At 32.0% G+C, this 26217-nt stretch overlaps 1 protein-coding gene across 2 annotated transcripts in view; it reads right to left on the bottom strand.

Annotated features, from left to right (window-relative positions):
* Positions 1–26217, bottom strand: part of LOC111047542 (sorting nexin lst-4) — a 96235-nt gene extending 70018 nt beyond the window's left edge. The window contains exons 1-4 of one of the 2 annotated variants that reach the window (XM_039441566.1): positions 26067–26217; positions 19313–19474; positions 15335–15430; positions 1768–1906 (exon numbers count right to left, since the gene is read on the bottom strand). In XM_039441566.1, the coding sequence (XP_039297500.1) occupies positions 1768–1906; positions 15335–15430; positions 19313–19474; positions 26067–26081 (412 nt within the window). In that variant the 5' untranslated portion in view covers positions 26082–26217. Of the gene's footprint in view, positions 1–1767; positions 1907–15334; positions 15431–19312; positions 19475–25536; positions 25674–26066 lie in introns of those variants that run through there. The other variant, XM_039441567.1, reaches the window with a different exon arrangement.

A 26217-nucleotide genomic window follows, 5' to 3' on the forward strand; every position in this document is an offset into this window, starting at 1 on the left:
TCAGCAGATCGAGTACTTTCAGAAATTCGGAATCAAAAAATGAATCTTTTGAAGAGATAAAGGTTTTAGGAGTAATTATTGATAGTGGATTATCCTGTAGGCCTCACATCCATTATTTGAGAAGGAGACTGAACTCTGCTGTTTTCGTAATTCAAAGTGTTAAAGGTCTGTTGAATTTTCAGAATTTGAAAAGCGTCAAGTATGCATTGTTCCATTCCCTTATATCATATGGTGTGGCATTCTGGGGGAACTCTACAGAATCCATTCAAATATTTAGAGTTCACAAGTGGGCCATTTACGAAACAAGGAGACGCCATCATCTTAGAGATGACCATCAACTACTCTTTTCTCTAGAGGGGCTAGGATTTTGGGTATCAGTCTTTACAATGCCTTGCCTCAACATATAAAGATTTTAGAATTAAAAAAATTTGAAGATAATTAAATAAGAGCTAATTAAATGTTGTTTCTATTCGATACGTGAGTTTAATGAGTATTGGACGAGAAGAATGAAGTGTAATACGATGAAATCTGAGCACTGTAACAAAAGTTATAAGTGTTTGAAATGTTGATCCTTGAGGTGTCCTTAAGCGCGCCTCTTCACTAGGAAATACTGAAATGAAGTGCATCTAACGGGTGATTCTCATATAACATAATATCATGAACTTATGTCATTGTGCGAAATATCAATGTGAGGACAATGTAGTTGGTGATGATGGTTGAAGCTGAAGATTAGGTGTTTTCCACAATACAAGGAGCATTGTTGTCAGGTGTACCTGGAAATCTTTATAAGATAGAGCACTCTACCTGATTTCAGAATGTAGAGCACAAAAATACGCCCAGAGGGATTTTGAATTATACATCTAATCGGAAGATATTGTTGATCAAAAACTAAAGTTCATCAAAATTGATTTTTTCTTCAAATTTCACTCATTTTTGAAAAATCATAACTCAGTACTCATTGGAGATAGAGTTCTGAATGATCTCATTTTATTCAGAATTTTATAATCTAAAAAAAGCGAGAGCAAACTTTTCTGTCCGATTACGAGATTTGGCAGAAATAGCTTAAAACTGGATAATGAGCCGAAAATACGAGGTTTTAGGGCCACCCTGTATCTAGCACAAGGCAATTTTGCATGAAGAAATTGGTTCTGGACTTTTCTTATGTACCCAAATAATATATTACAAAATCAGAACTAAATATAAATTGCATGCACCAATGTATATAGTGACTGGACTATTTAATAGGAGGTCACTGGATGCTTCAAATATCAAATATTGAATAATGACATTTGAAACAGTTACCGCTGAACAGATTACACTGTACCATAGAGAAAATTTAGCATTAGCTATCTTATGCTATCAATTCTACCTTCAGTTCGGGAAGAAAATATTTCAATAAGAAACAAGATGAAATTTATCAATATTAATTCATGAGTTTGAATTAATGAGTATTCATTATTTATTGGTGTGTGTGTGTCTGTGTGTGGTGCCAAAGAAGTAGACTATATTATCTTATATTTCCTGTAACTGGATAAAGTTCAAGTTTTTTAGCATAAGTATATGCAAAATATTACAGCAATTCCAGGAAAGTTGATGTTTTCACTTTAAAACAAGTGGAGTGGATAATTCAATCTATTGCTGTTTCAAAGATATCAGTAAGTTTCAAACCACACGTACAAAATATTCCTATATACTAATACTTATCACTAATGTAATACTATTACTAATATATACTTATACACTTATATTGATAAAATCGATACAAACCTGCAATACTATTTTCTGAATGTTTGTCGGATTGATAGGGTACACCGCCGCCGGGTGGAATGGGCTGCACAAAAGGGGGCAATCCTCCCCCCTCCGAGTCGTCGTCCCATTCATCATCCCAGTCAACCGATTCGTAGTTCTGATTCACAAACACATACATTTATTCAATTTTTTATCTTAAATTTAAATAATCATATAGATAAAATTTTTGTCATTAAAAAACCCTAATCAAAGTCATACTACGAAAGCCTAGACGCTATTCAAGTGATATCTTTTTCAATTCAGGGTTCTTACTGTAAGGCAGCTGTATATTAAAATTTTCTTAACTTATATAAACAAACATAAAGATCTTTGCAATTTGCGTGAATCTACATATATATTATAATCTTCGTTCCTCATCCATCACTTTTCAGGTTGCTGGCACTAATTTGGGTGGCTCGTTAGAGAGTCATAATGCGCAGGTCTAATAATCAAGAGAACCCGAGTTCGAATTTCGACCGGTGCAAAAATTTGTGACCATAGCAAAATCACATGCCACCCCGTCTTTCGGAGGAGACGATAAGCCGTCGGACCCGATTACCTAAAAAGTAGTCGTCATCTCACATCATCATCCCTCACACTCATTACCCATGCACAAGCCTAAAAGCTTATGTGGGCATCACCCTCAGTATTATTATTTATCTATTTTCAGAAAACAATTTTCATACATTTTATCAAAATTCATAAATAAAATCCCTCATAAATTTATCACCAGTAAATTAAGTAAAAAGCTGATATATGAGTGGTTAGCTTCAAATGACATTATATTTTAAATAGTGCCAGCAAAAACTAAGCCAATTTTCTTTTATTTTCTCCAATATTTCACTCGAGAAATAAAAACTTAAAAGGCGGTCGGAGTCAGCTCTGGTAGCCCATCCCATTAGCCAGGTAAGGGCTAAAAACCAGTGAGGATAGAATCACAACATGTTATACTCTCTGCTAAAAACAGTACAGTGTGAGAAGCGAGAGCGCTAGGAGAAAAAGTGAGTGAGTGAATAGAAGTGCAAATACAAAGGCATCAACCATTCCTACAAGTTTGCAGATGGCCGTAAACAATCGATTGTTGAAATGTCTGTCTAGTCTAGAACTAGCAACAAGCAAAGAGAACATAATACATCATCTATTCTTCTGAATATTCGTTTGTCTCTGCAAAAAGCAACCAACAAGTCTAGAACTCAAGTCGAAATCACTTGCAAACACCTTGAAAACAAGATGACAACCGAAAGTTTCATGGTCCTTTTATATCGCTTGTATTTTGATAATCATTCAAAATATATTACCGTTTTTTGCTCAAACATTTTTGGAAAACCTTTCTCTATAATTTTCTATATGTTCAGTTTACCCCTATTGTAATATTACATTTTTCTTCTCACATTGGAATCGAATCTTCAATTCGAGATTTATGGAACTTTATAGTAAATGTCAGAGTTATCAATAGACGGATAAACTTTTTGACGGAGAATTTATTATCGTAAATGTTTGTTGCATTGTTCCATGGTGTCACCGAGGCAGGGTTAACATATTACTAAATAAATCGTTTATTTAAATCGAGATATATATAAAAATTTAAAATAACATTTTAAAATAAAGTTTTATTGAGAACAGATGTAGAATGTGAATTCTAAACTTATAAGTTATAATTTTTTGATGACGTGTCTGTGGAGATCGATATTGAACAGGGCGTTGTTTTCGTGACTGGCAACTTATGTATTTTTCCTGTTCTGCGCTTCTTCTGAAAACATGGCTGGCTGTTGCTTGTGTAATTTTGTGCTCTGAATTATTGTCTGTTTAAGTGAATTTATTAATGTTTTAAATTGAGTTTTATATAAATTTTTGTGCATAATTTGCTGTTTGTATAGTCAAGCCAATAGCCACTATGTTTCAACTGTAAACTAGATAAGTATTTTAGTTCGTAGTTACTTGAAATAATTAGTCTTAAGATATTTTCTCTTTCTGTATTTTGTGTATTTTCATCTGAAGATTATAAGTTAATTTGCTCTGAAAACTGGATTTCTCATTCATAGGCAATAGATCCATTCACAGTTTATCAAGAATCTATTTTATTGGAGCCGACAACTATTCTTAGGTTGATAGGTGTTAAATGCTATTCCAACCGTTTAAGGAAAAATTGGTAGCACGGCACTATACACAAATTTTATTCAGTTACTAGCCGTCAGGCTCGCTTCGCTCGCCATATCCGTCTAGCCAGTCGTCCAAAACTCCGTCTCCTGGATCGTCCAAAAATGAAATCAGTGGGCTCGCTTCGGTCGCCTGCATTTTTATTTGAGCATGCTTCATTCCATCAGAAAGTCGAAGTACTTCCTCGCTCGATTCAATCACCCAAACGCAAAAAACCGCTAATTTTGGGCGTATGTTTGGCGTTATTTCAAATTCCTTCTAACACAACATTATTACACCCCAGCTGAAATTCTGTAGTAAATTTGAACATTTTCTGTTCATTTGTTCTCGATAAAGCTGAGAAAACGCAAAAAACGCAGATTTTGAGCGTATCTTTGGCGTTATTTCAAATTCCTTACAACACAACATTATTACACCCTAGCTGAGCTTCTATACTAAATTTGAACATTTTCTGTTCATTTGTTCTCGATAAAGCTGAGAAAACGCTAAAAAACGCTGGAAAAACGCACATATTGGGAGTATCTTTGGAAATTTTTCCAAATCCGTTCCTAGTGCGCCTCTAAATGGCCAACTGAACATACCTACCAAATTTGAACGTATTTGGACCGGTAGATTTTTAGTTCGGCGAGTGAGTCAGTCAGTGAGTGAGTGCCATTTCGCTTTTATATATAGATTACGTTGTAAAAGTTAGAAAAACGTTTGCTGACATCTGTTTTTCATTATGAAGATTATTATTTTTGAGATTTTCATCATAGATATAAATGCTAATGCTGGAAACTATTTGGAAAGTAGTTTTGATAGTGAAGCGTACAAGAGAACATCACGTAGGCCTATACTGAATTAGACTGGTTACTGTATTACAGTATATTATTCTTTGCTTAAAAAAGCCAATGTTATAGAAATTCTTGGAAAAAATATTTTCATATATTTCTAAAATCTTGTCTTTTGAACTTGATTGTGGAGGAATCAACAATTATTGAAACAAAACACAAGCTCAATTCTTACATTACGGTACCGTACTTTTCAAAAGTATCAGTAGGAAAAATTGCAAACATCAACAGTAACTAACTATACTTGTAAGGTTTTAGAAAGGTAAATAAACTTCAATTTTTAGATTGAAATTTGGTTGAAAATTTATTTATATAAAGTAATTTAAATGAAAAAAATTATCAATATAGATTGGGTTCCTTTTATTTTTGAATGCAAGTTGATTAGTTTAGACCTACTTGCACAGAAGCATAATCATAATAATATTACAAATCATGAGTAGTAGTCATTGAGTAAATCAAATCATTCAGATCAAATTATTGAGTACATTATATGAACAATATAATAAACTAATAGAATGTAAAAGTAGGAATTGGTCAAAACTATTCAATTAATTATAAATCATTAACCCTATAGAAAGAAACAAAATCCTACAAGAACGGTTGCTGAAAATCATCGAAACTGCGTCTCGAACAGTCAGTTCTCCTGTAAATCTTCTCTGAATAAGTATAATAGAACAATAATTATTTTTCGAAAAAATTAGATCATAACACACTATAAGCTTACGTACTGATAACACAATTTCATTTTAATCAATTTCATATAATACACGATTAAACCGCAGAATTTGTATAAAGCATTACAAACTTATACACCATAGACTTTCAAACATGTAATGTCTTCCCATTACAATGTTCACAAGTGAACAACATCAAAAAATAATAATATTAGGCATGATATGATTAATTTATGGTTGACATAGGCTCTAGTCTGATCCATTTTTGTATTAATAGAAATGTAATGTTGCTGAATAATGCGAACATAATATATTAGCATTCGTATAGTGCAGGGGTTCTAGTATATGAAATTTGTTTCTTCGGGTTCCGGGCATGGAAGAAATTCGGATTTCAGTAATTATATAAGAATAACTTTTAAATTGAGTGTTATGTGACCCTACATCCAAATTTATTTGAAAGAAATACGTTAAATTGGAGGATAGTATTTGTTTCTTCGGGTATTGTAAGATGTATTTCTACTTCATAAAGAAACTCATTTTTATCACTCTGATAAATGACCTAACATAATAAATTACGCTAATTGAACGAGCGTAGGCAAAGAAATAGGCTAGTCAACAAGTCAGTTTGTTGTTGGCGTTGTCAATACAGATTTTGTAAATTAACAGTTAATATTAAATTGAATATAATATGGTGCTATGTTCTATTTTCGGTGGAAGGTATAGAAATACAATCTTGCTATCTATTACCTGTCGTGAGTAGTAAAGGAACCTGATATTTCTCTTACACCATCTCTCTCTTTCTTCAGTGGTTTAGCCAAAGTCTAGTATGTTGTTACTTATCTTTGTCGGTATCAGGGGAAAATAATTGACTTTGAAGTTTCTATTGAACTGTTGCTCGATTTCCATTTTGAAAAGTTTTTTTCGATTTATGACAATTTTCTATAATATGATTGCGATGTATTATTACATGAAGAAATTCACATTCCATCCCCGTTTTAAACTTATTTAATCAGAATTTGATTGTTAAACGAAATGGTTGTTCCATATTTTTCATTTATTTCTACAGGGATACTTGAAGCTTTATTGAATCACTAGTAGGCCTACCCATCTATTCTCTTGACCGGTTTCAGCTATCACGACATTGTCAAGTGTCAAAATGAATATTGTTATGATTAGGAAGTCAACCCTAGTCACTTTAGTAAACCATAGTATTTACTTCCTTATAAGTAAATAGCCTGCAGTCTTCCTTGTTTTTGTAATAAATGGATAATTCATTTTGACACTTGATAATGACATAATAAGCTGAAACTGGTCGTCACATTCAAAGACAATAAAAGGAAACTAGTGGTTCAATGTGCACATACACCAAACTCTCGTACGAATTATAAAATAATTCACCCGACACGAAGAAGTAATATCGCACTCGCGTAAAAAAAAAATTAGGGCCGATTTTGTAGAGCCTTCGTCACTCACGTTTCTGGCAATATTGTGAAACCAAAACTTAGGACTGTCCTTCTCGCATAGAGGATTGCTTCAAATAATAGACAATAGTGCAGGAATGTTGTCTTTTCTACCGATATTATATCTTCCAGGAAGTATAGCGGTATACACCTGTCATTCCGCTATTTCCATTGAGGTGTGTTTCACCCTCTCCCACTATGGTAGAGCTGATGAATAACTAGTTTCTGGTTCCTTTCTCATGACCAGACTTGGAAAAACCTGACTAATTAAATAAGAAAATAGTTATTACAAGTTTGATTTGGTAACGTTATTGGCTAGTGGTTTGAAGAAAAGCTAAAAAAAGTTATTGCAAATCTGAATTTGACTACCAAAAATTTGACGAATATTGATTGTAAGTTGATACTTCAACCGAACAATTTCTTGAATATTCATTCTTGAATACAAAACTAGAATTTATTCTAATACTTATAATTTATTATTATAAATCAGAGTATAAGTATAACATCCAATTGCATTGCTACCACAAAATCTATATAATAAGAGAGAGTAGGGTTGTGTTTGTTCGTTTGTTCGCATCAAAACATGTCAACTTGTGGATTGCATACCGGAAAAATGGGAATGATTTAGATCTCCAGATTTTGAACATAGATTCTAAAAGTATCAAAATCGTGCACCTCGAAGCCAAAATTTCAATTTTGTTTCTAGATTTTTCAGAATTAATGTTTAAATTTGATTCATTGAACATCATACGGCATACCTACATTGTTGTAGATGTGTCTGTATAAAGGAAGCTCATAGAGAAATTGATACGCTGGTAAGAATGTGTTACAATATGTGTTTCGATACAAGAAGCTCATGTTTCGATACCGGAGTTTTGATACAAATTCTGGCAGCTTATAGCGATTGTGATAATATTATATTATTGTGAGTTGTTAAGTTTTGAATATCAACATTTTATTGATTCTCAATCTTTCAAATTTTCGAAAAGCTGTTTTTGTCATCTTTAAATACGACATTAAACACTAAAAATCATCTACCATACAACACTACCGCCGCCGGTACGATCGGTGAGTTAAATTATGTGAGTTTTGATTTTAAATGAAATCAATACAATAATATAGCCAACATACTATATTATTTCGCTGACAAATTCCTAAATCGGTGAAATATTGACAACTTTTTCTTAACATAAGAGATGTTTTCAAGTATGATGAAGGTTAGGTACGGTACCCTATGTAGCCTACTGAGATCCGTGTATCAGAAACGAAAATTTGTTGAACCCAATTGAAGAGCTATATTATTCAGCTTTTTGAACAAACATTTTAAATAATACGTGTCGGATTACTTTGAACAAAGTGCTATAAATAATCATTTTCTAGCTATTTTGGGGGCGAATTTAATTGCAATCCAAAATTTAACAGCATATTTGAATATTGCCGGCATTTTCTGCAATTTATTTGTATCACTTCATAAATAGATGCAGAAATTAATGGATATCGTTATGAATCATCAGACAGAAACCAATTGAATCTTTTTTAAATGAAATATGCCACATTTATTTTCATTCTATCACTGAAATGATAATAGGTAGATATATAGGTAGGCTACGGGATGACACAAACTGTTCCAGTAAGAAAAAGGATAATGTGATGGAGGCTATAAGGTTGCTACAAGACAATCCATTACAATAGCACTCGTGGCGTAAGGGTAAAGAGCTCGGCTACAAAGCGAAAGATACTAGGTTTGAGTCCTGAAGAAGTTTCAATTTTTTTGTTCTCAATTTTTTCCCTCGAAACGTACTATTATCTATATAAATAAAAATCGAGCCTCAAATTTTGACGTTCAATAACTTTTTCTTTGTATGCACCGAATTTGATTATTTTTTTAGTTGTGTTCGTTATGTTTAGGACCAGTTTTATGGCCAATCAAATTTATAATCCAACTTCAGGACTCTTTCCTACGGTCCTTCAAAGTTTACATGTAATCCTTATGGGAGAAGATTTGTGAGCTAGCCTCACACAGAAATAAAAATCAGCTGTTATAATCATCGCGTCATCCAACAGCCGTCGGTAGATCTATTTTTCTATTTTCTTTCTTTTTACTGATTCACAAAATTTTAATTCTAATAATAATTTTAACCTGTTTAGAATTTTAACATGAGTATAATTTGTGGATTTAAGTGAAATTTTTAATATTTTTTGTGATTGTGAAGGAAGATTTTGGTTTGGTTTTGTATTTTGAAATTAATTAATCTGATAAATCCAAAATTATTGTAATACATACATTTTTTGGACTCAAAACAGTGTGTGAATTAAGTTATTATTTACATAACCTCTAGAACGTGTATTCCAAATTAAGGTTTAAAGCAGTTTTGGGCGAATGCATGTTGTTTTTACCTGCATTGTATCTATTGTCTATGAATAAATAAAATGAAATAATGCCGCGGTGCGAACGACGTCCAAACTTGGGTCGTAGAACTCGGAATGCTGTAAATTTAGAATATGCACGGGAAAATCAGCAGCAAGGAGATATACCATTCAATTCCCCAGCAAGGTGCATTCAACTATATCTAAAAATACAAAATGATGTACAACTAGCACATAGGAAGTCCTTATTGAGATATAAAATTCTGATTGATGGATAATTTTCATAAAAATATAGTTCATCAGATTAAGCGAAGACTAAGCACACCTGAGGAGGCGCGGCTTGGTGATACAAAGTTGATCTTATGGAGATTGCTTTATCACACTGTTCCACGCCATGTCCGAATCAGTGTGTGTGAGTTCTTCCATTCAAACAAATAAGCAAGAAGCATCTGGATGCAAAATGCCGCATCGCGCCTCCTCAGGTGTGCATCCAGCTAAAGTTTGTCATGAGATGTATTAACTGTTTGGCGTTACGAAGTTCGCCGGGCCAGCTAGTGTTAAATAAACCTGAAAGCGAGTCAGAGATTAATGCAATGACCTCATTATACTTTTACGATTGCTAAGTTCAATTGGATTTTGAAAAATATATAATATATATAAATTATATATATATATATATATATATATATATATATATATAATATATATATATATATATATAAATATATAAATTCATTCATGGTACCTATATTATAGGTACCATGAATGAATTTTAATTGTTATTGTTCGAGAATGGATCAAGAAATCAACAAAACTGTAAAAATGATCCTACATATAATTATAAGACTTTTCTTTTACTTCTACAGAGTTACTTGATAGCTTTATAATTATTACATTGAATCACTAGTACACTTTTATTTTTTACCGTTTTCGGCTAATCAAGTGTCAAAATGAATTATTAGTATTAGAAAGTAAACCTTGATTACCCGAGTAAACCTACATTACCTTAGTAATGAGATATCTATCCTATAAATTCTACGAAGCAAAAAAAATTCTGAACTCAAAACATCTAAAAATGGTTTACTTTGCACTGGTCCAGTCCATAATTCAGTATGGTATATCCGTATGGGGGGGCTGTTATAATTCTCACTTAGAAGAGCTTTTCATAATTCAAAAATCAATAATCAAAACAATTTTAAATAAACCCAGACTTTACCCAACCGACTTGACTTTCAAAGAGTTTAATGTGTTAACAGTTAGGCAGTTGTACGTAATAAATGTAGCGAAATATATAATCAAACATAAAGCTAATTTTCCTTGCACAAATAACACAATCAATAACCTGTAGAATCTGAGACCCTCCTCAAATAAGTATCTTATGTACAATACAAACATTGAAACAATCAGAAGACAACTTATATATTTAAGCACTAAATTGATAAATAAAATTCCTGAAGAATATATCTGCTGCGCGAAATTGACTAAAAAAATAAAACATGATATTAGTATTTGGATTAAAACGAACTATTTTTTCTACCTGTAAATTAAACAAAGTAAAAGAGGAACTTAGTGTTTTTGTGTGCTCACTTACCAATCTAGTGTGGACCTTTTTATTTATTTTTCTTTATTAAATTAACTATCCTATCATCCCACCTCACCTTTTTTCCTAATCCTTTATTTTCCCTCTCAAGGATTGAAAGCCTTCCTAGTACATGGGTAACCATAGTTGGAAGAGCTTCAATCCCACCCCTTTACACCAAATTCTGAATTAGCATCTTGTACGGACATTTTTGTTTTTTTTGTACTAATTTTGCTAGTTGTTTATTTTTGTTGTAATTTAATATTACTTGTATTTTATGTATGTGTGTAAAGGAAAATAAATTGAAATTGAAATTGAAATTGAAACCTTAGTTTATTTCCTTATAGCTCATATTGACACTTTATAATGACATGATTAGCCAAAAACGGTCGTAACATCAAAGGAAGTAGAAGGGTACCTACTGGTGATTTTTTGTGGGAACAGTAGGATACTTTATTACTGGGTTTCTCCATGTTAGGCGATTCTCTCACTTTATAAGACATATACACAGTACTTGGGAGTCAAATATAAATAACTTAGCCAACGAGAGTAAGTAATACCGCACTCTCGTAAAAAAATATGAAGACTAATTTTGTAGAATCATCGTCACCTTTCTAGGAATATTGACAAACCAAAACTCTTGACTGTTCTTATCCGTAGAGGAATGCTACTAATAATAGACAATAGTGGAAGAATGCCTTTTCTTCTGCTGTCTCCATAGATCTGACATCCCGCTATTCAATGGTTATATATATATATATATATATATATATATATATATATATTATATATATATATATATAGGGTGATTCATGATTATGGTAAAATAATTCAATACGTGATAGTAGAGGTGAAAATAAGAAAAAATGTTCTTATAAACATATATCCATAAACGCTTCATTAGCGAGCTATACAGGGTGAAAGATTACGCCCGGAATTCATTTCCTCTGGTGAAATACACCGATGCTAAATTGTTTGGGGACTAGTTTTTAAAAAATGTATGGTGGATTCATATGGAAAAATATCTGAAAAATTGAATAAAACTAGTCTGGAAGCTGTAGTATGAGTAGTTTATGAGAAAAAAGTTAAAATATGCAAGAAATCTACGTAGAAAAACACAGACTTCTACGTTTCATGCACAATAACTTTCTTTAATGACCAGTAAACATATAATTTTTTGAAATAACAATTGTAGAGAATTTAATTCTGAAAAGAATTATGTAAGCTGTGAAAACTAAATTTAAATAATAGTTGAATAAAATGTATTCTTATGTAGTACATTACACCACAAAAATTTGCTGTTCTATGAGGAGAGAACTAATAACTCATAGGTTTTAGCTGATTGCAAATAAAATATTCGGTTTTTTATGAAAAGTTTGATTCCTATATGAAAGTAACATATTATCTAAATGACATTAAACTTATACCAAAAGACTAAAGATGATGATCGAAGTGACCTCCGTTGTTCTTAATGCATATGTTCAGAGGTCTTCTCATCAATTATTGTCGGACCTGTTCAAATATTCCAGGAGTCTGCTTTAATTATCATTCCTATTCCGTTCAAAATTCTTAATCGGAGTTCTTCATTGTATCAATCGGAGTATTGTATACTAAGGTTTTCACAGTAACAATATTATTTTTCCAATAATGAAAAAGCTTTGCCATTTTATAAACTATCGAATGAGTATAAATTTTCCAGGAAAATTTCAAAACTAGAGTGTTTAAAAATGAAAATTTTTTAGAAGAGCACCTCAGAAACAGCTTTCTTGGTGATTCCTAGGTAAAACATGTGTTAAGTCTGTGACAAAGTTCATCCTCTAATGAATATTTTCTATCCACTATAATGCATCAAATCAAATCCATTTATTTTCCATAAAAAATACCTGAGTATAATAATTATCATGTCATGTAGTATTCTCTGTGGCCTAATGATAGACCTACCTGTTTTGTGTTAATTGATTAACATCAATTGGAAGTATTGTGGATATAGTCCATATGAATAATCATTGTCCATTGATTAAATAAAATTGATATACTTTATTCAACGAAATTCAAAATATCCTCCAATATTCTCTCTGCACCTTCTACTACGTTGCAAGATACTCCCACTTGCCCGTCTGACTTCGTTGGGCCTCGTTCTGACGTCATCGAATGCTAATTGGGAAACTGGACTATTGACTGGAAAGACATCATTATCGACCGACTGTAACGTGCTTACTTTTCATACAATGACTGCGAGAATTGTCTCTATTGTTGGGTGAGCATTAGAAAAACGTTTTATTCTATCAGAGCAGCTGATTAATATAACAGATTGATTTTTTCTTCTCACTCAATTGAATCTCAATGGTATGAATTTAAAACAACGAAAAGATGTCTTTAGGGTGCTCTTCTTGAAAATTTTCATTTTTTAACACTCTAGTTTTGAAATTTTTCTGGAAAATTTATACTCATTCGATAGTTTATAAAATGGCAAAGTTTTTTCATTATTGTAAAAATATTGTTACCGTGAAAAAAAATCAAGAAAAAACTGTTTGAAAAGTTTAGATTTCAACTCGACTTTGAACTTTTTTCAACTTGTATCTCAATAACAATTGCAGATACGAACTTCTAACCAGTTTCATTGAACTTCTCAGCCAAATTTCTTATAGAAAAAGTATTTTTACGCCCTCAATCACTCGACACAAAGCTATCAAATCGTAGACAATTATTCACACTCAAACAAGATAAGTCTCGTTTTTAATTGAAAAATCGAATTTAAACTGAAATTCTGATTCGAGGATTTGAGCTAGACACCTGTATTTGGTCTCATTCGAAAGATAATCAAAAAAGGAAGTTTTTGCGCTATGAAAATTATTTCGTACCCTGGAAAAAAATCGAGAAAAATGTGTCTGAAGTTTTCAAAAAAACTTCAAAAATCACTCTTTTTCAACTTTGACCGCTAAAAAATACTTCTCAATAATCGACTTTGGCATGTTTTATACATCAAATCAATGTGTAATTTTGTCCTCTTTTCAACGATGTCCTCAAAATTCACTTAAAACCAATGGTTCTTGAGATATTGACGATTTAATGACTGGAAGTACGCCTACTTGAAAAATATTGAAAAATCGATATATCTCAAAAACGAAGGTCGATAGGAGAAAATTTTACTGAACATTTTTTGTTGCAAATTGCATGTAGAATCTATGGTAGCCGGGGTTTACACCTTATCTGGGACACCCTGTATATATATATATATATATATATATATATATATATATATATATATATTTATTTATTTATTTATTTAGGGAGTGCAATCAATATACCTGTATCAGACTATCCTTCAGTGGTGCGATCTCTCGCACAAGTGGTGAACTTCGAGCAAAGAGCTTTGGAAAGGAAGTACATTGTATTTTGTTAATACTTTGAATACTTCATTTCACTGGTATTTCTAATTAAGATATCAATTATTTCTATTACATTTTTGACTGTCAAAGAATTAATCTCTAATTCCTTTTTTGTTTGAAGGAGATCGTATGACCCAGCAACTCACAGTTTATAAAATAAAATGAGTCAATTTGGCTCTTTTCTTATGGGAAACTGAAATTTTATTTCATAAATCTAGGAATAATCCATTGGTTGAGAGATTTGAATGTCTTATATACATCTATGTTTTATTCATTTATTCATTATAACTGTTAATTTTTTTTATATATAAAATATAATTTAAAAATATTTTTTTACATGCAGCCTCTGCGCACAGGTATTTTAACCTTAAAACCTATTTATTAAACCCTTAGAGATAACCCCACAGGAAAAAATCGGGAGACGTTGTATACTGGTAAAATACTATTCAAGAAAGAACATTCGTTGTTCTTTGCTTACATTATAGTTACATGATGCAGGCCTGTTGTAACCTGTACACATTAGATGACTTTATTCGTTTTTCATAAATAAACAGTGATGCAATCTTGCGGTAGCCACACACCGAATATGAAAACCCCACTTTTCACAGACATGTTTATTTTGATGTACACGAAATAATGAACGCCATGTATTATAAGTTATCTATAATGTAAATGTTATATGTCATAAGTATAAAGATATGTTTTAGCTTGATAGAGAAATTATAATTCTGGCTAATAAACTCTTCATGTCTGATGGTACAAATGTTTTTCATCTTGAAACACATTATATTTAAAGTACATCTCATGCATATTTTCACACATAATAACTCAAGAACTGCTCCCTCACACAGTCTATATTATAGTCTATTGGTGTTCTATTATTCATATTCTAATCATGTTTGTGTATTGATAATGTATTGCTATTGAATAAAAAAAATGGATTACATTATCTACATGCGCAAACACCCTAGCTAGTGATAAGGTAATAAGAGCTTACTACACTATTGAATGACCTGAGCGGTGAACGATACCTTCAAGAGATTTAAAAACGGACAATAAAATAGAAATCTGAATCTTGAAAACCACTTGCCTGAAATTCCGAAGGTTGAGTGTTTCCCCAATCATTGCCTTCCGGTAATGGTGGTGGGGGAATTGCTGGTGGTTGATTGCTAGATACTTTTAATTCCTATAAAGAGAAATAATATAACAGTTATTAGTAGTAAATACATTCACATGATATAAGTACAGTGGATGAAATTAAGAATTTCAATTTTCATTCGATATGCAAGAATCTTTTCAAAATTTATCAAAGAAAAGCTTTGATCGTTTTGAAATATTTATTGCATGAACTGTTTCTATTATGATTCAAGTTGCTCTCTACATTCATAATGAATGTAAGAAGAGAGGAAATTTTCAACCATAGTTAATAGTATAACCACTGTTTATCAACACTGATTTACCATTTCTCATTCCTATTATTCAATTGTCAAATTTCACCATCACAACTAACACAGCTGCTCTAGAAACATTATATTTTGAAAATATAAATATACTATATTTTGTAACATTTCAAAGCAAAGAATAATTCATAGCCTGAAACCTTGCAAATGACCTTGTTTTGGACATTATTTGGATGATTTAACTTGGTTTCTTAAAATAGATACAGTACAGTACTGAATTGTTGTACAGTACGTTGTCTGTCCCAAACCCAATGATAAAGGTTTATAAATAATGATTATTTTAAACTATATTGATAATTATAAACGTAGAATATTCATCAATCTAAGTAAGATTTCAAGATTGTTTTCAAATTGAAAACAAAATTTATAATCTTAAATTTAAATTTAATCTTATTCATAATCTTAAATTTATATATGATTCAAGATTAATTACAATTTCTCATACATAACATTAAACTTCTATAGAATTGCACTAATTTACCTAGTTTCTTCTTGACACAAAAAAATCCTTATTATTTACAAACTTTGCCTAAGAATTCATCTTATTTATTTTTGCTTCATTTTAAATTAGAATAGCAAGTTTTTAATGTTTTGATTTTCTAATAATTCATAATTTAGTATAGTTTGAAGTAGAACTAGAAATATATACATAAAACTTCTATAGAATTAGCCTACTCTTATTTACTCAGCTTATTCTTGTAAAAAATCCTATTCATTAACAAACTTTGAGTACGGTACTGATATATTTGAAAAAAAATTATAAAGTCATTGAAAGAAGAGGAAAATGGGTTCTTATAATTATAAATACCTTAGACTATGCCGATGTATCATACAATGACAATAATAAAGTATGAACTTTGGAGTATGAACATCAATGCTTCCATAGATATCCGGGTATTCATGAATTTTGCGTTTTCACGTGGGTATTTTTCACACTTGGGTATTTACCCCAAGTTTTAAATATGCGGGTATTTTACATCACTACTTATTAAGAAGATTGTTCTCCATGATTATAGAATATCCACATTTGTATAACTAATATTCTAGAATTCCTTTTCAACATTATTTTTTGTTGAAAATAAACTGACAAATAACTCAATATGCAGAATAAATTTCTCAGCGAATCTCTTGAGACACTTTTTACTATGAATTTGCAGCAGAGTAGTGCTTTGGCTGTTTCCATGTGCTAGGCCACAAACAGTTGGATCTATCTCAGGAAACTTGGGTAATAGAAACGGGTCCTTACAAAAATCTCAATAAATCAATATTAACACTTGATAATTACAATATAGCTTATCACTCATAGATTTCTAACAACATAGATTTCAATATGCGCTCGAAACTTTGAGCGATTCTTTTAACGAATATTTCTCCTCTGTGGGAGAACAACTGACGGAGGCTCTGAACCCAGTAGGACCTGCCGAGGTGGATGATGCTGATCATGCTACTCAGTCTGTATTCAACCTACAGCCGATCAGTCCAGAAGAACTTTATGGTGTTATAAACAGTATTAGGGGAAACTCATCACCCGGGTTAGATAGTATACCTACTAAAATGATTAAAAATAACTTTAATGAAATACAACAACCCTTAATGCACATCATAAACCTGAGTATCAATACAGGAAAATTTCCAACATCATTAAAAACAGCAAAAATTATCCCTATCTACAAAGCAGGACCAAAGTCAACAATAAGCAATTATAGGCCAATCTCTCTTCTTACAGTTGTTAGTAAAATAATAGAAAAATGTGTTAAAGTTCAGCTCACAAGATACCTTGTTAGGGAAAATATTATTGCAGACGAACAATATGGATTCATTACCAACAAAAGCACCTCAGATGCTTTGTTTGACCTAACCAAAGAGATAGCTACAAAATTAGGAAATAAGAAGAAGGTTTTGATTACATTTTTAGATATAGCAAAAGCTTTTGATGCGATTGATAGGACAAAGCTTTACAAAAAACTAGAAACAATAGGAGTGAGAAATGGAGAATTTGAGTGGTTCACTAGTTGTCTAGGGAATCGCTCACAAATTGTCTCAATCAATGGATCTCTTAGCAAACTATTACCAATAGAGTACGGAGTAGTCCAAGGCAGTACATTGGGCCCTCTATTGTTCTTGATTTATATTAATAATATAAGCAAATTGAAAATTAAAGGGAAACTGTTCTTGTTTGCGGATGATACGGCTGTGGTATCTGAGGGCTGCACGTGGGGTGAGGCATACAAGCACGCATCCCATGACCTTGCCAAAATTAGAAATTGGTTTGACCATAACTCTCTTACAGTTAATATTGAAAAAACCAAACATCTTCCATTTATTGGTCGACAAGATATTGACTGTGATCGCTATGTGTTAAGGATGCACACCTCTGATCCTCAGTCGGAGGCCTGCGGCTGTGGCATAATTGAACGGGTTGTTCATTATAAATATTTAGGAGTCATCCTGGATAGTAAATTAAGCTGGGTTCCTCATGTACAAGGGCTGAAGAACCGTTTGAGAAAATTAATCTATGCCTTCTCACGGCTGGGCCAAGTGCTTACTGTAGATCGCTGCAGGACAGTGTACTTTGCGTATGTGCAGTCTTTGCTGCAGTATGGCATTCTGGCGTGGGGAGGTGCGTCATTGGCGGTCTTGGAGCCTCTGTCGGTCGCCCAGAGGTTGATAATTAAAACCATATTACAAAAAACCAGCGTTTTCCCACCAATCTACTATTTAATATATTTCCAGTAATGAATGTTAGGCAGATTTACATAAAAACTTTAGTAATTTACATTTTCAATAATAAGGACACTTTTTTCAGAGAGATTCAACACAGTCATCTAACCAGAAACCAAACAATGTCACGTTTATTTAATCCTACCATTAGTATCAGTTTGCAAAGGCACAATTCATTTTACATTTCGCAATGGCTGTATAGAAACCTTCCTCCAGAAATAGTTGAGGCTGGGGCGGGCCGAGTCACTGTAGTGTTAAAGCACAGAATTTCTGAATGGTTAATGTATGTTGGATGGTAGGATGCAGAGAATTTAATCAAATCACCTTATGTTTGAATTTGAATTTGAGAAGGAAGTTGTTTGAAGGAATCTGTTTTTCTTACCAAATACATTTTGCAAAAAGCGATTCCGGCTGTACTGGTGTGATGAAAATAATAATTATTAATAAATTATAAAAATAGGTATTATTACAAGCCGATTGTCTAATTTTCTTCCAATGGATCTATCTTTTCTTCCTTCTCAAATTCAAATTGATTTTTTTTAATATAATTAATCCTAAAAATATATTAAATATAATCTATTTTTATTTCATTTACCGTAGGCTATGTATCTTATACTTATAGCCCAATATTTTTTATTGTAACACAACTAATCTTAAGAACTGCTCCCACACACGGACGTAAAAGTCTATGTAGGTTCTAATATTCATTTTATAATTGTAATTGTGTTGTTAAAATTGTATGATACGTGAATAAAAAATAAATTAAAAATTGAATTGAAATATGACTCAAAAGATTTCTAATTTGTAGATGAAGCTTGAGTGTTCAAGGTCAATGAAATTTAAACTGAACACATATATAATGACATTTTAATAAAATTAAAACCAACCTGAACATATGCTTCTGGGAATAATCCAGTTTTGCCTTGTTTATTGATACCCTCCCACCATCCTTCACCAACATCTTTTCTTGTAACAGTAAGAATTTCCCCTGTCTCTATCGTCAGCTCCGAAGATCCCGGTTCACCAGTAAAATCATACAGCGCTTGCACCTGCAAAAAATTAAGAAATAACATATTTTCAATACATTAATTCAAATTGTAAATTTTTATTATGACGGTCAAATAAAAATGTACAGAATCGAGAACTAAAATTTGCTAAAATTAGTTTTTTCCAAAATGTTAACAATGTTTTATTGAAAGCAAACATAAAATAGTATTAGAAAATAAGGAAATATAGTTAGAAAATATATATCCACTATAAACTGTCAGCTTCGCTTATTCTAACAGAAATGCTTATCATTCAATCAATATTGACAGTTTGGAGAGAATCTAACATTAAACGAAAACAAACGATGAAAAACTCTATTTGAATAGGTACTGTGATTTCTGATATTTTTCATTATAAGAATCATGCTAGTGCAATTACAATTCTGCATGCATTATTACAATACCTGGAAATGATCTATTGCCTTGTCGGTCGGTGCGGCTGCTGTTCCATTTCCAACTGCTAGCTAGCTTCAGTTCACTGAATTAACCAAACACCTGAAGCTTGCATTGATAATAAACGAGATAATATTGTTGTAAATGTGCTTTTTTAATTGACACTTTTTCATTAAAAGTTTACATTTACGAACAAGATAAAAATGAAAATACAACATCATCTTCTAACATCTCTTATAAAACTCTAACTTCAACTAGTTATTTACTTGTAAACGTTCGTTGCTAAAACAGTCACCTTAACAACCGTGCTCACATGATATCCACGTAGGGCTAGCCTACATCACTATCCCCCCCTTAGGGATATTGGTCTCCAATATCCAGATTTCCTTGATAAGGTGGTAGACGATTGTGTGTCAACCTTTGATTTGGTTCTTCATTCAGTTTTCTCAATCCTGTACAAAATTATCCTCTTTACAATGTAGTATATGCCTTCTCTTGCTCTTTCTTATTTTGAGCAAAATTTTTTTTAAATTGCCAAATTCAATTCTTGCAAATAACAAACAATTTGGATTCTCCTGATTTCCAACGAAACTTGAACAATTAGGTTTAGCAACATGTGATTCTCAACCTTGTGGGCTTTATCGCGTCCCCACCAACGATGTCTCAAACCTCTAAATCGAACAATACTCTGCTCAGCCAAACCTCAGGACAGACACACTTCCTCCCTGCCAGATAGCCATGCTTCTGCAGTTCCAGACAGCTGTGCTTCCACTCAGCTACATGCTGAGGACTGAGGAGTTCCATTCGAGCTAGTGACACCCTCACTTGCTCCTTATTTTCTCACTTATGCATACCCTAATGCATGTCGTAACCTGTGCCCACACACTATGCTGTGCCCACACCCTATGTGTGACAAGTCATAAATTCCCAGTTTGTCTATTTGATTGAAATCATTCTTCATTAATCAGACAAAGAAATTCGAATTGATAAAATATTGTTTTAAAAGTCATAAAATTTTTAAATCAGTCAGACCAGGTTACAAGAACATTGACTCCAATCGCTTGCATCTCTTGTAAGCCTCTCCACGTTATCAGATTCCCATGTGAGTAAATCAATATCACTTTTGACGAATTAAAAATGTTATACATAAATCTCAGAGCCAACCTAAAAAGGCTCATCAAAGTTCAAAGCAAACCAATGGCCATGATTCTTTTAAAAATCATCTAGCATCTTTTCTTTTTGCCATCAACACTAAAATAAATAATCTCAAACGGTTTTAAAACTTTCCTCGATTTCCTGTTGCAAATTTTGTCCCATATTAGATAAAAATTCTAGCATACCTTCTTTTATCGAATTTACCATCTCGTTGAATGCTTCCATCTCCCTTTTTGATCTTGCTCTTGTTTTCTTGTGAAACATTTTTTGTGCAACGAATTTTTAACACAATTTTTTAAGGATTCAATCTCACTTCCGACACCAATGTAAATGTGCTTTTGTAATTAACACTTTATTTATAAAAAGTTTGCATTTATTGAACAAGATAAAAATAAAATAAAACATCATCTTTGAACATCTCTCATAAAAATCCATAAAACTCTAACTTCAACTAGTTATTTACTTGTAAACGTTCGTTGCTAAAACAGTCACCTTGACAACCGTGCTCACATAATAACCACGTAGGGCTAGCCTACATCAATATTATTATCTTGTTCATTATCGCGTTATCTGTGAACAATGGTCTTTTCAATGGCATAACATTTCCAACACAAAAAACTACTACCACAATAAAAAATTTTATTGGATCGCGAAAACTATTTGTTTCAAATCTGTTAATACAACCTTTTTAATTGTTATAATTATTAAAAAATTATCCGCTTTCTTTGTCAGTTGTGTATAAAAGAAATAATTGTATTTTATCTCTGGAACACATATTGAGCAAAATAACCATATTAATCTACAAAAAATGGATATGAGAAAGAACCATAAAGTAGAGGAAAACAGTAGATCTAATCCTATGTTTAGATTAGGATTAAAAAACATGACCCTGTTTTTTCTTTTCCGACTACTGTATTGTTTGGTCCATCCAATAAATAAATAATTCTAATGATTCTATACTTTTATAGTGCTGTACATTCTACAGTATTTGTACCTCAATTTTTATATAGTTGGATTCGAACGTAACTAATCAGCAATGAATTGGAGTCCTCCCAGTAACAAAATAGACCATCAATCTCAAATGATAAGGCAAAACGAATTATCTCAATTTACCACAATGAACATTCTATTGAGCACAGCGCAATAATACTCCCAATAACGATCCTACCCTAGCAAAAATTACTAAAAAGTGTGGAATGGGTATCAACAACCAAATGTGGTTTTTGAGATATAAGATGGCAATAATTTTCTTGCTATATATATTTTTTTCAAAATGTTTGACATCTTTCAACTATGGAAACCTTCTACCTACAACCTATTCACGTTTTTGGTTGTAGGCTATACTTGATGGAATCATAATCAATAATAGGCTATTTCTATTTATTGTCTAATCCGCATTCTGTGTTTCAAGTTTTTATTTTATTTTTCTTTTAAACTCAGATGTAGCCTATTAATAACTGAAGCTAGTCGTTTTCTTCTATTCATTCTGCACCTTTCCTAAACCTAAAATCATTTAAATGTGAATTCTAAATATTTGTCCATGCCTTCCCTGTATAAATAATTTATAAATTTAACTTTCTAATTAGAATTTTTCGAACGATCCCGTGAGTCAGAAATCAGAAATTTCACTGTCATTCATTTTTCAATAAAGTAAATGAGCAGCAGCAATGATTGTTTCGATTGAAATTCCTTCTAAACGATAATTCGCTGAGCTATTCGAAATTTAATTTGTTAATACACATACGGATGCATGTGACAATCCATATCATGACAATAATGAGTCGGCATATTGTGTTGTTTTAATTGATGTAGAAAAGACACGACACAATTTAGAAATAAATTAATTTCCACAAGCCTGCATCAAATCATAAAAACCCATGAAGGTTAGACGTAAAGAATTTAATAAAAAGTGATATTTCTGGTAGACATTGAACGCCTACCGCACAAAAAACCAAAACAATATGTTCATTATAAACCCTATTCAATACATTAAAAATATACCATCCGAATATTTTGTTCATTTGTTCAACTGAGTCGGATAGATTGAATAATAGTACATAATATATAAGTTTTATTTTAAAATAGAAAAAATATTTCCTGTAAATGATATTAGGATCTTTTAAATACAGTTTTGTTTCATTTATAAAATATTTTCAAGCAATAATGAGATTTTCATGAAAAACCCCCAAGGGACAAGAAATTCCACTTAATTTCAGAATTGCCCCTTTATAAGTCATGATTTTCAGTTCATGAGGGAGCTTAAGATGACGTTCATAAGGGAGACAGCTTAAGATGAGTTCCGAACCACCGGGAAGCTGTTTTCAAACTCATAAATTAGTAGTCGGCTCTACAAGTGATCAGTGCGACCACGAAGCCAACCGAAAGTTACAAGTAAATATGGTAAAGGAACCAGTAGGTGACACACCTTAATGAACAGAATCAAGCTTAATATCAATTAACTTTTGAAATTGAAATAATCAGAAAACTGCTATTCAATAATCTTTTTCAGCGTTTTTTCAACGATATGTCAACATCAAAATATAAATTTCCTTAAATATTTGATATGAATTTTTTTTTTTAATTACACAATTTCACCAATAGCTGACACCCCCATTTTCGATAACCTCCAGTAGCTGACATACCTTCATATCAGTAGCTGACAAAGTTGATTCCTGTATCTCACGTACATGTAAGCTGATAAAGTTAATTTCATAGTAAATTTCTTATATACAATAAATACAACTCATATCATCCATAATTATATAAGTTATCATTTAATACATTGTTTGAAAATTCAATTTAATAGAATCAGTTTTCAATTGAGAGTCAGAGTGGACTGAAAGAATAGAAATGATGCTGTAATTATCTATTTCTTACACATGTAATAATTAAGTATAGTAATAAATTTTAGATTTATCATTAAACAAGCAAAATATGAATAATTAATATGCAATTTTTCTTTATAATACATGTTAAACACCACCATTATAATAAAATCTATGGCTGGCATTGTGTGACCATAGAGAAACAATAGCGTAAGTAGATATCCCATGTTATAGGGCGTTCATGTCGCAACTTTTACTGTTATCTCAAGCCGATTACTGTCGATTATTGTAGATTTTTACTGTTTTGGCCGGGTGAGATTTTATGAACGGCACAATATGAGAGACTGCCAGCGTCACATAGCTTTATGGAAAAGAACTACGTGGACTATCGGCTTGAGATAACATAAAAAGTAACGACATAAACACCCTATACCATGGGATATCTACTTATGCTATTGTTTCTCTATGGTGTGACCCATTAGCTGACATGGAGTGTCAGCCAGGGGCGTAGATAAGGGGGGGTCCGAGGGGGCCTGCCCCCCCCCACCGAAATTTGAGGGAAAAATATTGTATTTTTCGGTCCGACGACGGTGAAAAACACCAGACTAACCTGGACGGCTGGGACCTGCCACCTCGATACAGAAAGATCTTTTAATTGCAATAATTGCAGCTTCATCACTAAAACTACTAGCACAGAATACAGCATTTTGTATTCTGTGCTACTAGCTATTCTTCCGGTTTCTGTCACCACTGTGGAGAGAACATTCTCCAGCCTCAGACGACTCAAGACATACTTGAGAAATAGCTCATCTGAAAGTAGACTTAATGTAGGCTACTTGCTTTGCTTTCTATCCACAGAGATATGAGTGAGACATGAGACATAAGTGATGATGAAGTTATAAATAAGTTTGCAAGTAAGGCAAAAAACTTGGACTTGTAAACATGTATTTTCATATAGGCTAGGTTAGTTTTATTTAACACTTTTTCTTTTCAAGTATTGAAATCAAATTTGTTTATTCAACATAATATGCTATTCACTTGCATTCAGAATATTGCAATTTTTTTAAAATAATGTTAATAAAAAGGAAAATTTATACCAATCATGTATTTTTTATACCTTTCTAAGTTATTAACAGAATATTATTTAGGCCTGAAATATTCTTTCCCCTGGGAAACGAACCACTTTTCTATCAATTATTTTAGTGCTAGAATAGTTAAAAATTTGATTTTAGACACCTGATTTGAAAAATTTTTCCGGGAGATCGTGGATGATATTCTAAAATTTTAGGACACCATAATCTCAACAATTGTTTCGCCGCCAAAAGTAGCCTAATTTTCAGCATGTGTATCAAAGTTACAGAATTATCAAAAACATAATACAGAATCATTCTGGAAGGTTGTAGACATTGAAATGATCAATATTTGCTCAAGAATAATAAAAAAGTGTGTCAGCTACTGGGAGGGGTGTCAGATTCTGGTTCCTTAACCCTATTTAGTTCAACTGTTTAGAGATACATACATTTTGAAAAATTTGGAAATGGACGTAAAATTGGGGTTATTAGAAATACTAATATTTATGCTCAGTTTTAAACCAGATATTTTCTATGTAACTTATTACACCTCCAATATTTTTAGGATTGCCTCTTAGTCAATACCCTTATGTAAGTTAATAACTGTGAATGAAGATCATACCTTTAGGTAATCCATCAGAGCATAGCATATTGCGCATTGATGTACAGTGACATAATTTAATACAAATTGTTGCGATCCTTTATAAATACAATAAATATCAATTACACATTCATGTGACAGAGACCAACAGGATTTGACCAGCAATAATAAAGCTATTTTAATCAAACTACGGTACTGTCAATACTTTGCAATCCCCCCAGCTGAGATTTGACTAACTAACCTTAAAATATTAAGTTGACAAAATAACAATAAAAACACAAAGAAAAAATAATATGCAAACTCTAGATCTGTTACTGCTTTGAGAATTCATAATTATTATAATTCACTTTGGAAGAATTAATTCCAAAGAAAACTAATAGGCTATTCATGATTGGAATGAATCTTATATTGAACGAAATGATGACTATTTGTAACTTACTGTAAGATGTAAAATTTTAAAATAACAAAATATGTGGAACAAATGGTGAAGATTAGGTTGATGTCTAATAAATAAAAAGAGTTATAAATTATTATTTATAAAACGTACAAACCTTGAGTTCTGACATAGTAATGTGTCAGAGTTGACGAACCTCATAGGCATGACTGAACTGAACTGAGAATGAATGAATTATGAATATTATGAACTATCAGCGGGAGGAGTGACAGCACAGAATATACTGTCACAGAATATATACAGAATGG

Source organism: Nilaparvata lugens, chromosome X (assembly GCF_014356525.2).
Source record: "Nilaparvata lugens isolate BPH chromosome X, ASM1435652v1, whole genome shotgun sequence".
Classification (NCBI taxonomy): Eukaryota; Metazoa; Arthropoda; class Insecta; order Hemiptera; family Delphacidae; genus Nilaparvata; species Nilaparvata lugens.